This window comes from Sorex araneus, chromosome 2 (genome assembly GCF_027595985.1).
Source record: "Sorex araneus isolate mSorAra2 chromosome 2, mSorAra2.pri, whole genome shotgun sequence".
Lineage (NCBI taxonomy): Eukaryota > Metazoa > Chordata > Mammalia > Eulipotyphla > Soricidae > Sorex > Sorex araneus.
Genome location: NC_073303.1, coordinates 334,849,656 through 334,861,671, shown reverse-complemented (window position 1 = coordinate 334,861,671; position 12,016 = coordinate 334,849,656). Strand labels below are relative to the sequence as shown.

Sequence of the window (12,016 nt, the reverse complement as noted above, 5' to 3'; positions counted from 1 at the left end):
TTCAAATGTAAAAATTCATTGTGCTTGATGGGAAGAGATTAAAGTTTTCTGTAGGACTGTACTGCTATAGCCTGAAGCTGGTGACTAAGGTAAAATCAAATCAATGCCTTTGGTGAATCAGAGAAACTGGCAGAGCTGCCATCTGGCGAATAAGCTGCTTTACAAGACCAAGTTCTGAAGGTCACATTTTCAATTTTCAGACTCTGGTGACCAAAATAAGTAATAAGAATAAAGACCACCAATTAGGGAGTTTTGAAAGAAATAGAAAAATGACCCTTTCATGCACATATAAGCTGTCAAAAGGACTCCAGCTCATCTAAATCAAATTTGAGTTCTCAGAAGATGAAAAAGAGAGATTTGGGGGTAACAAACCACGAATATTATTCCTACCCACACATCAAAATTCATGTTTCTCTAAGTCTAAAGTCTTTAGATGTCTATTACTGATGAAATCTAATCTCTCAGCAACATTTTCATGGCTCAATACAGCAAAGGGAAGAAAATACAGAGCCCTGCCAATGGAACATAAGACACAACCCTAAACAGACAGATCATGCAGTGTTACAGCTCCCGTCTCCCACACCAAAGAGGAAACATCTCTATGATGACGTGATGCGTGCTGCTTTTCCTGGGCTAGATCTTTGCTGTAGATTCTACAGTATTGCGTGCAGTGATTTCCCCCCTCCCCCCGAAGTCTTTACTTTGTGATACTGAATGCTAAAGTTCACTTTGCCTCATTAAAGAGAAATTGGTTTAAAAACCACTTGCCTACAGAGGTTTACTTAAGTGATTCACTCACGGAAGCCTCACAGCAGCCCCTTGAGGTAATGACTCTTATCATTTCATGTGATATCTGAGGCAGAAGGCAGCATAAGGTGTTGCCCAAAGCCACACAGTGAATCAGCACCAGATGCTCATGCAGAGTAAACAAGCCTGACCCCGGGACCCACACACTCAGCACCACACAGGCAGCCTCCTCGGGGTCTTCATGAAGCTGGATTCCATGGTAAATATCTGTACCTACAGATCACTAAATAGTTCTTACATTCATTTCTATTTTACTTAACTGTCTTAAATAGGCATTTTCAGCACATCAGAAGGGTACTTTTTAAAGGTAATATTTTTATGCCTATATCTTTAAGGGGATAGAGTGATAGTACAGGGAAAATGGTATTTGCCTTGCACGCAGCCAACCTGGGGTTGATCCCTGGCATCCCATACACTAAGTGTAATTAGGGCAGACACAGAAAACCATAGACTATCTAAACTAGTTTTTTAATTTATTTTATTCTTTAATTAGTGAATCACCATGAGGGTACAGATACAGATTCATACATTTTTGAGCTTGTTTTCCCTCATACAATGTTCGCAAACACATCCCTCCACCAGTGCCCATTCTCCACCACCAATAAACCCACTATCCCTCCCACCTCCCAATCCCATCTCTCCCACACCCCACCCTGCCTCTGTGGCAGGGCATTCCCTTTATCTGAACTAATTTTTATGCAAAATCTGGGGGAAAATTGTTGAAGTCAGTCCATAAGATAGTACAGTGACACTCTCAAATATATGATCATTTAATCCTTGATAAAAGAGAAATAAATATGAAGTGGAGCAAGGTACTGGCAAAACTGGACATCCACGTGCAAAAAAAAGGGGGGGCCTCAGCTTTCTACCTAACACCAAGCACAAAAGTCAGATCAAAATGGATTAAAGACCTCAACATCAGACCAGAATCCATACGGTACATTGAAGAAAAGGTCAGCAAAACCCTCCACAATATTGAAGCTAAAGGTATCTTCAAAGTCTTCAAAGGTGAAACGCCATTGACCAACTATGCAAGTGGAAGCAAAGATAAACAAATGGAACTGTCTTAAACTAAAAAGCTTCTGCACTTCAAAAGAAACAGTGACTGGGATACAAAAACAGCCTACAGAATGGGAAAGGATATTCACCCAATACCCTTCTGAGAAGGGGTTGATATCAAGGATATACAAGACACTGGTTGGAACTCTACAAGAAAAAAATCCAATCCCATCAAAAAATGAGAGATAAAATGAACAGAAACTTTCTCAAAGAAATTTGGATGAACAAAAGCCACATGAAAAAATGTTCTATATCACTAATCATCAGGGAGATGCAGATCAAAACAACAATGAGATATCATCTCACACCACAGAGACTGGCCCACATCCAAAAAAACAAAAGCAACTGGTGTTGGCATGGACGTGGGTAGAAAGGGACTCTCCTTCACTGTTGGTGGGAATGCCAACTGGTCCAGCCTTTTTGAAAAACAATATGGACATTTCTAAAAAAAGAAATTGAGCTCCCATTTGGCCCAGCAATACCACTTTTGGCACTACACCGGAGGAGCCCAAAAATACACAGCAGAGGGGGGCTGGAGCAATAGCACAGCGGGTAAGGCATTTGCCTTGTACGAGGCCGACCCAGGTTCGAATCCCAGCATCCCATATGGTCCCCTGAGCACTACCAGGAGTAATTCCTGAGTGTAGAACCAGGAGTAACCCCTGTGCATCGCCGGGTGTGACCCAAAAAGCAAAAAAAAAAATACACAGCAGAAACATTATCTGCACTCCTATGTTCATTGCAACACTACTCACCATAGCCAGAATCTGGAAACAACCTAAGTGCCCAAGAACAGACAAATGGATAAAGAAACTATGGCACATCTATACAATGGAATATTATGCAGCTGATAGAAAAAATGAAGTCATGAAATTTGCCTGTGGACATGGAGAATATCATGTTGAATGAAATGAGTCAGAAGGAGAGGGACAGATATAGAATGACTTCATTCATTTATGGAATATATAATATATAGTAGAAGACTAATATCCATAGCTAGAAAAACAAGGGTTAGGAGGACTGATCAATGGTTGGAATCACAAGTGTGTGGGGGCCTGAGTGGGGCTGAGGGTGGTAAGATAGAGAAGACACCAGTATGACAATAATAGCTGGGAATGATCATGCTAGACAAGATCTGAGCGTTAAAAGTAGATATAGGGATTTTCTTGGTAATCTTTCAATATCAATATTGCAAACCACAATGCCCAAAAGGAGAGAGAGAGATAGAGAGAGGGAGAGAGAGAAAGAGAGAGAGAGGAAAAGTGCCTGCCACAGAGGCAGGCAAGGAGTGGGTGGTGGGGGTTGATGGCAGAGAACCTGGGGACACTGGTGCTGGGAAATGTACACTGGTGGAGGGATGGGTGTTGGAATACTGTATGTCTGAAATCCAACCATGTACAGCTTTATGTAAAGGTATATTTCACAGTGATTCAATAAAAGAAAAAAAATTTTTTTAAAAAGATAGCACAGCAAGTAAGATGTTATCTTGCACACACCTCATATGGGTGCTACCACATACAGTCCCCCCTTGTCTTGACAGGAGTAAGCTCTGAACACAGCCTGGTACAGGTCAAAACAAAGAAAGAAAAGCAAAAAGGCTGAATTCTTTGAAACAGGAATGGTGGTTTCCAGGAACCAGTGGGGAGGTGGAGAGTGGGGGGAGGGCAAAGAAAGAAATAGGAGATACGATCAAAGGATCTAAATGTTCAGCTATAATATAAATATGTTCTTAAAATCAAACACATCAAGAGGATTACTGTTAATAATGCTACTGTATATATCTGAAATTTACTAAAAGAGTGGAAAATTGAGCACTCTCACTACACAACACACACACTCATACACACAAGGTAACTATATATTGATTAACCTGATCATAGCAATCATTTCATAAAGTGTACATATATCATATCATCTCATTGTAGAAATATAGATAATATTCTTTATCAATTTCAACTCAATAAAATTGGAGAAGAAAGAGAGAAAGGGAAGAAGGGAGGAAAGAAGTGGGGAAGAGGGGAAGGAAAGAAGGAAGGAATCCAGGAAGGAAGAAAAGAAGAAAAGAAGGAAGGAAAGAATAAAGGAAGGAAGAAAGAAAGGAAGGAGGAAAGGAAGGAAGGAAGGAAGGAAGGAAGGAAGGAAGGAAGGAAGGAAGGAAGGAAGGAAGGAAGGAAGGAGGAAAGGAAGGAAGGAAGGGAGGAAGGAAGGAAGGGAGGAAGGAAGGAAGGAAGGAAGGGAGGAAGGAAGGAAGGAAGGAGGAAAGGAAGGAAGGAAGGGAGGAAGGAAGGAAGGAAGGAGGAAAGGAAGGAAGGAGGAAGGAAGGAAGGAAGGAAGGAAGGAAGGAAGGAAGGAAGGAAGGAAGGAAGGAAGGAAGGAAGGAAGGAAGGAAGGAAGAAGGAAAGGAAGGAGGAAAGGAAGGAGGAAAAGAAGGAAAACTGAATATTTCTTAATAACAGGTAAAAACCTACAGATTCAAGAAGCTAAAGAATCCCAAAGAGGATTAATAACAATCCACAACAAGCTTCCACCTCCAGCACTGAACACATTCCAGCTCCTATCTCCAAGTGCCTACTCACATCTCCACTTAGACCAAATAAAATTTGTCCAAACAATATTTCCCTTTTAGCAAGTCCCAAGTAATTCCTCCCACACTCTCCCTTGAGCCTGCTCTTCCCACAGTCTTTAGCATCTTCGCAAATAGCTGCCCCCGCTCTTCAGACCAAAACTCTTGGGAGCCCTCGCAGGGTCCTCTTTTCCCACAGGCCACATTCAGTTCACAAGGAAATGACAGCAGCTCTCCTTTTCTTTTTAGCTCTAGCTTTTTTAAATGTAACCAGAACCCAATCGCTCACCTCCACTGGCACCACCAGCATCTTGTGAATTAGTGTAATAATCTCCTCATTGACTTCTACCCTTGGTGCCTCAATAATCCCAAATTTAAAAGCATAAAATGTTCTTTAACTTGAAATTAGGGGCTGAAAATATGGTATCGTACTTGCTTGGCACACAGCTGACCCATGTTCAATCCCCCACACCACTTATGGTTCGCTGAACCCTGCCAGGAGTGGTCCCTAAGCGCAGAACCAGAAGTAAGACCTGAGCACCACCAGTTATGTCCCAAAATACAAATAAGTCTAAATCAGAAGATAGTGATCAATTACATTCCTCCACCAGTGCCCATTCTGCTCCACCAATGTTCCCAGTATCCCTCCCACCACCCCCACCCCAACCCCCACCACCCCATCCTGCCTCTGTGGCAGGGCATTCCCTTTTGTTCTCTCTCCTGTTTGGTGTTGTAGTTTGCAATAGAGGTATTGAGTGGCCATCGTGTTCAGTCTATAGTCTACTTTCGGCATGTAGCTTTCAACCCGAGTGGGTCCTCCCAACATCCTCTACTAGGTGTTCCCTTCTCTATCTCAGCTGCCTTTTCCCCCAGCTAACTGAAATGCAAACATGAAAGTTCATAAGTTTGTAACTGTACCTCACAGTGATTCACCAATAAAAAATAAAATATAAATCAGAAGACAGAATCCCTTAGTCTGAAATTTTGTAATGGCTTTTATCTCCCTTACAAGCCAAAGTCCTCACCCTGGCGTGTGGACACTCCATGACCTGACCCCATCTGTCTCACTCTCATCTGCACTTTCAGCACTGTCCCTTCCCCCTCCCTCTATTCCAGTCACCGGGGCCTCGATGCTATTTCCAGAAGGTACTTTCCAGACAAGTCCCCGCTCAGGGCCTTTTCAGGGCTATTCCCTCTGTCTGGGTGACAGACATTGCACTGTCTGCCCCTAGTCAGTGAGCCTGCTCTGACCATACTAAATGAAACTGCGGACACCCTGCTGGGTGGAACTCATACTCCTCTTACCCTGATCTGCCTTTTCATTTTCTTGGGGTGGGGCTTGGGGGAGGTGGGGGGGAGGTAGAGATTCTTAAGCAGTGGTCAAGACATTCAAGGGTCCCTCCCAGCAATTTTTGTCCTTTAAGAAAAGTGGTTCAATGGGGCAGTCTAAGGACCCAGGGCTGTTTGAGTCTGACCATGCTGTGGATTAACAGAGCCTTCCCTCAGAACCCAGACATTATAGATGTGCACCCCGAAATGCTCAGGAGGACATGTGGTGCCCTGGATCTGACTAGGGTCACTTGCATGCAGGGCATGTGCCTTAATCCTTTTACTGTCTTTCTGAGCCAACACTAGTTTTCTCCTATGACTCCAATCTGCTTTTAACATACAATATTTTATATATATACATATGTAAATATATAAAGATATATAGTGGCAATTGGGTTATGGAGATTTTTGGCTGCTGGGGCTCTGTGTGGGTGCCCCAGGTGATATATATACATACATATATATGTGTGTATATATGTATATATATATATATATATATAGAGAGAGAGAGAGAGAGAGAGAGAGAGAGCACTGTAGCACTTGTGTCCCATTGTTCATAGGTTTGCTGGTTTGGGCACCGGTAACGTCTCCACTGTGAGACTTGTTGTCACTGTTTTTGGCATATTGAATATGCCACGGGTAGCTTGCCAGGCTCTTCCATGCAGGATACTTTCAGTAGCTTGCCGGCTCTCTGAGAGGGATGGAAGAATCGAACTCGGGTCGGCTTCGTGCAAGGCAAACGCCCTACCCGCTGTTCTATCGCTCCAGGGTTAAGTGTAGTAAAACAAAAATGGATGCTGGCAGATTCCAATGGCATAACATTTCTAGATCTACAGCAGCATTTTCTCTCCCAGGCTTGCCACCAGACTCTCAACTGGACAAGAAAGTTCCACAAGGTGACAGCTTTCCGTAAATTGTTCACCAGCTCCACTGCATGGTCGGACTGGCTGTGGAGCATGGCTGCTTAAGGACTTTAGAGCAATCTTCCAACACTCTCTTCTTTAACTTGCACTTCCCTTGTTTCCCCCTCAACTGTGGAAAGTATTATTCCTGTGATTAATATATTATATATATATTGCTTTCTGTCTCCTGCACTGAAATATAAGTGACATGAGAGAAGGAATTTCCAACTTTTTTGTTCTCGTGTGCATGCCAAATGCCTAGGACAGTGCCTAGCACATAAAAAGTACATAATAAATATTTGTTGAAGAAATGGGATGCAACAGATGGGAAGTACTTACAGGTCTAAAGTGCATTTATCTTATATTGCTGCTTATCAAATTGTTACTTAGAGGCTTAAAACTCAACATCTCTGCCTTGAAGTTCTGTAGGTCAAGGCTGCAGTACAAGTGTTCACTGGATACCTATAAAGACCTGCTTATAACTGCAGGAAGTGTTGGAGGAATGCAATCCTGCGGTTGGAGACCTGAGGTTCCTGCTTCCTTCACTGACTGTTGGCTGGGGCTGCTCCCATGCCCTAGAAGCAGTTCTTAGGCCCTTGCCATGTGGCCATCTGCAGAACAGTTTACAAACACGGCAGCTTTCCCCTTCAAAGTCAACAGAACACTGATCACATTTTAAATCTCTTCCTTGTGTAGGCCCCAGCCCCTTTTAAGAGACGCCTAATTAAAACAAGTGCCCTCGAATGCCAGGGGAGAGCACAGCAGTTAGGGAGCACACCAGCACACCTGGTGTCCTACCAGGCTCCATCACTGCTGTCACATGGTGCCGCCAGCACCGCCGGTGTGGCCCAGGGAATCCCCAGCATGTCAGGCCCTGAATAGCACCATCTCCTCAGGCCTCTGCATCAAATGCTGGACTGGTTAGCCAAGAGTCACTGCTAAGCACCTCTTGGGAGTCTTCTCCCGCCCCCCATTAATACATTTAATAAGTAAAAGGAGAGACTTGTAAATAAATCTCAAAGGAGATCAATAAGCTGCAGAGATGCCTCTAGACCCCACACCAGGCTGAATCTCATCCGGGGCACCCCAGAGGAGGGCGGGTGAGCCCACCACCCATGCAAACAGAGCCCTGGCAGTTGAAAACCTCCAGAACCCAGTCGCCACCAGGCTCACAGCCAGACTCCATAGACTCAGCATGAGCTTCATCTAGGAATGAATCTGTTGAAAAACTCAGGAATCAGGTGCAGGTTTTGTGACCAAAATCTCCAGGCTCTCCCATCCCCCTGTTCTTCCAGGAGCCTGGCAGTTACACCCATGAACTGCTTCTAGTGCCATGTAAGTTCATTAGCCAGCCATGATCCAGAGACTCCTAATTCTTGAAGGAAATCAACAAGCTGCAGAAATGCTTCCAGACCCCAAAATCAACATCCAGTTAAAACTTCAACCCCAGCTGTATCATCCCATTCAAAATTTTAGAATTCCTGGAGCGACATCTCAAACTCTACATCACTGATATGCCAGGAGTAGCACACCACATTGAATAGAATCTAAAGTAGAAAGCAACCAATCTGGATTAAGAAAATATTAACACAAGGCTTAACCTATCACAACATGTTAATAATCTCTTATACAAGGGGTCAGTTGCTCCAGGGTGAGATAAACAATCTTCACACACTTTCTTCTAGGAAATTTTTTTAATCATTTTTAGAGAATTATTCATAACAAGCAATACAAAATAAATTATTTAGGGCCTGCTATTGTGGCCGACTTGGGTGGTGGTTTGGAAACCAGGAAATACTGGTGGTGGAAAGTTGTCATGGTGGTGGGATTGTTGTTGGAATGTTGAATGTAATAAATCATCGTGAACAACTTTATAAAAATCAAATAATTTTAAAAATTAAAAAAAATAAAGAGTGTCCTGGAATAGTCTTCCTTTGTACCAACTGAATTGTCACCTTAGCCAACATACCTGCAAAATCCTTTCACCTTGATTGTATGATGCCACCAATCATAGGAGTGACTCGACATACCCTCAGTGTTGTCCACAGGGGTGGTTACACAGTATATGCACTCCAGGAAGCAGGCGCTCTCAGGGCCATCTCAGCCAGACCCGGGAGGCTCAGGCCAAGGTCAGCCTCCACAGTGGATGAACTGCCCCCCAAATGGACACAGACTATGGATGTCAGTGTTCATGCAGCCAGGATTTCCAGGAAAGAGATGTTATCAAAGCACCTTTGAGGAGCAAAAGGTAAATAGGGAAAACGCCAAGACTGTGCCTGACCCGGGGCTTGGTTCCCGGCACCTCGTGTTTTCCCAAGCATTGTCAGGTGCAGTGTGGAGGAGGCCAGCAGTACTGCCAGGTGACCTCACATCCCTGGCACCAGAGACCAAGCAGCACAGCATCCTGGGCCCTTTCATGGGGCTGATAGCCCAGTTGGCTGAGAATCATGGGTGTGGGTTCCCCACCACAAACTCCTGAGCATTGTTTGGCTCTGGGGCATTGGGGGAGGGGCTTAACAGGGGTTTAACCACCAAGAAAAATACCTTTGCCATTTCCACGCATATTCATAATAGCATTATTCACAAGAGCAAGAAAAAGAAAAAGGTGGAAGCAACCTGTGTCAACTGACATGTGCTCAGACTCATAAAATGTGGCCCAGACATATAACGGAATACTGTTCAGCCTTAACAGGGAAGGAAACAGACACCTGCAACAACATGAATTAGACACGTACTAAGTGAATATCACAAATATTGCTCCATCCACTGATATGGGGACCCAGAGCCACCAAATTCATTCAGGCAGAGGCAGAAAGGTGGCTGCAAGGGGTGTGGAGTAGAGGAGCTGGCGCTAGATCTCAGTGGGGACACTATAAGTTTTGCAGGATCCCAATTTAGGGCTGGACATGAATGCCCAACCATGAGAATGTTCCTAACACCACTCAACCTGACACTTCACTAAGATAGTAAGTAACGCTATGCCAGGTGTGGTTTACCGCAATTAGAAATAATTGCTGAGGAATGTCTTTGCCAGTGAGATTGTTTTCCAACTATTTCAAAGTCATTGAGTAGGCAAATTTGGACACACTTGTTAGGTGTGTGAAGGGTACACGTATTAGTATAATAAGATGCATAGTAATTAGTGAATTAAAATTGTAGTTGGTCTTCTCAAAAAAAATAATTGCTGCTATATCAGAAGTTAAAACAGACCCATTCCAGGGTGTGACTTACCTGCCCGAGGTCCAAGGTGACATTGACTTGGTTGTACATTGCGCCTGAGGACAGAGGAGGACTCTGCCACCAACTTTCAGAGCCATCGATTGCATTGCTGGCTGGATGCGCTTTCCTGGGGTCCTCCGAATTGCAGTAGTCACAGAACTGGCCCTGGTGGAGGGACAGGTTGTTATTTTTCCATTTTCAGATAACTTTTTTCTTGGCAATTTTATAAAAGATGTAACCAAAGAACAGTGCCATGCAGCATAGAGGTGGCAGCTGTTGACATTGATTCTAATGGAGTCTTCAGGCAGTAGTAAGATGGTTTCCTGTTTTAATTTCATCTTAAACCATGTCACTATTTACATCTCTGCTCATCATGTCACCATTCTAGGACACAGAGTCTACTTGTCTTCCACTTTTTCTCTGTTATCTTGTCCTACTTAACACAAGATGAGCCTGTGGTTGTTAGTAGGGGACGTGGCTCAGCGTGGCAGGGGTTTTGAACTTTCACATATGTGAGGCCCTGGGGTCAATCTAAGGCATAACAAAAAAATAAAGGGCACAGAGTGGGGAACATGGGGTGGCGGGGGGGGGGGTGCTTGGCTCAGCAGTAAAGTCCTGTCTTAGGTTCACGGGCAATGAGTGCTGCCCTATGCCACAACCTGCCAAGTGCCATCTCGGGCTCTGCCACTGAAACCCAGGGAACCACCACAATGAAGGGAAGGGTAAGAAGAAGCCACCTACTAAAGCGGGCTGCTGAAGTTTTTTTTTCTTTATTTTTGGGTCACAACTGGCGATGCACAGGGGTTACTTCTGGCTCATGCACTCAGTAATTACTCCTGGCGGTGCTCAGGGGACCATATGGGATGCTGGGAATCAAACCCAGGCTGGCCGCGTGCAAGGCAAACGCCTTCCCCACTGGCCTACCGCTCCAACCCCCCTGAAGTACACTTTTTACAAGAATCTTACTGAACATGCAAAGCTATCTTTCTTCCACATTCCTTTTTACTCTCCTATGCTTCTCTGGGAAAATTCTGTGCCAGGATTGGGGTCCGAGCAGGCTCTCTGCCCATATCCCAGTGGAGGCGTTGAGGGTTTAAAGCCCCATAATGGAAGTGGGGTAGGATCGAGGTACAGAGCCCATCACAGGTGTGCTCAGAAAAATCCGGGAGAGCGGGGCAAGCTCCCCGTGGCGTATTCATATCCCAAATACAGTAACATATACATACCTCTCGGAAAGCCCAGAAAGCTACCGAGAGTATCTCACCCGCATGGCAGAGCCTGGCAAGTTACCTGTGGCATATTCAATATGCCAAAAACAGTAACAGGTCTCATTCCCCTGACCCTGAAAGAGCCTCCAATCGTTGGGAAAGATGAGTAAGGAGAGGTTGCTAATATCTCAGTCTGTGTGTAATAGAGATGTTACTGATGCCTGAGCAAGTAAATCGACGAACAACAGGATAACAGTGACACAGTTTATATATATATATATATATATATATATATATATATACATATATAATGAGGAGCCTAGCACAGTAGGTAGGGCATTTGCCTTGCACACGGCCAACCTGGGTTCTATTCTTCTGTTCCTCTCAGAGAGCCCGGCTACCAAGAATATTCCGCCTGCATGGCAGAGCTTGGCAAGCTATCCATGGCGTATTGGATATGCCAAAACCAGTAACAATAAGTCTCACAATGGAGATGTTACTGGTGCCCACTCGAGCAAATTGATGAACAAGGGGATGACAGTGCTAATTTCTTACTCAATTACTTTTTTGTGGGATGCAGATTCTTATGATTTTTTAATGCAGCACTTTCTCGCCATCACCATCTGAAAAACCACACACAGATCTTTCTTAAGTACTGAATGTATTTTAAGTGGAGCAAAGGATCTTACTGAGCCAGCAGTGGACTTCACATACATAATTACACTGCTCCCAAATTTAATTATCTGAGGCACAACCATGGCATTGGAGGGTGACCAGAACAAGCAAACCCATTCTCACAATCTCCCCTAAAAGGCTCTGACAAAGGGCAGTTCTGTGGCCCACAGTTTCAGAACTTATCTTGAAAATTAAGTCTTCGATGTTAAAAGATAAATGTGATTCTGGTGGGTAACCAAAGGCATGACCAAATA

At 44.1% G+C, this 12,016-nt stretch overlaps 1 protein-coding gene across 1 annotated transcript in view; it reads right to left on the bottom strand.

The window, feature by feature from the left end:
• LAMA3 (laminin subunit alpha 3) overlaps positions 1-12,016 on the bottom strand; it is a 264,171-nt gene that overhangs the window by 224,780 nt on the left and 27,375 nt on the right. Inside the window, exon 2 of the mRNA XM_055129258.1 lies at positions 9,892-10,044. Within this exon, the coding sequence (XP_054985233.1) occupies positions 9,892-10,044 (153 nt within the window). The remainder of the gene's footprint in view (positions 1-9,891; positions 10,045-12,016) is intronic.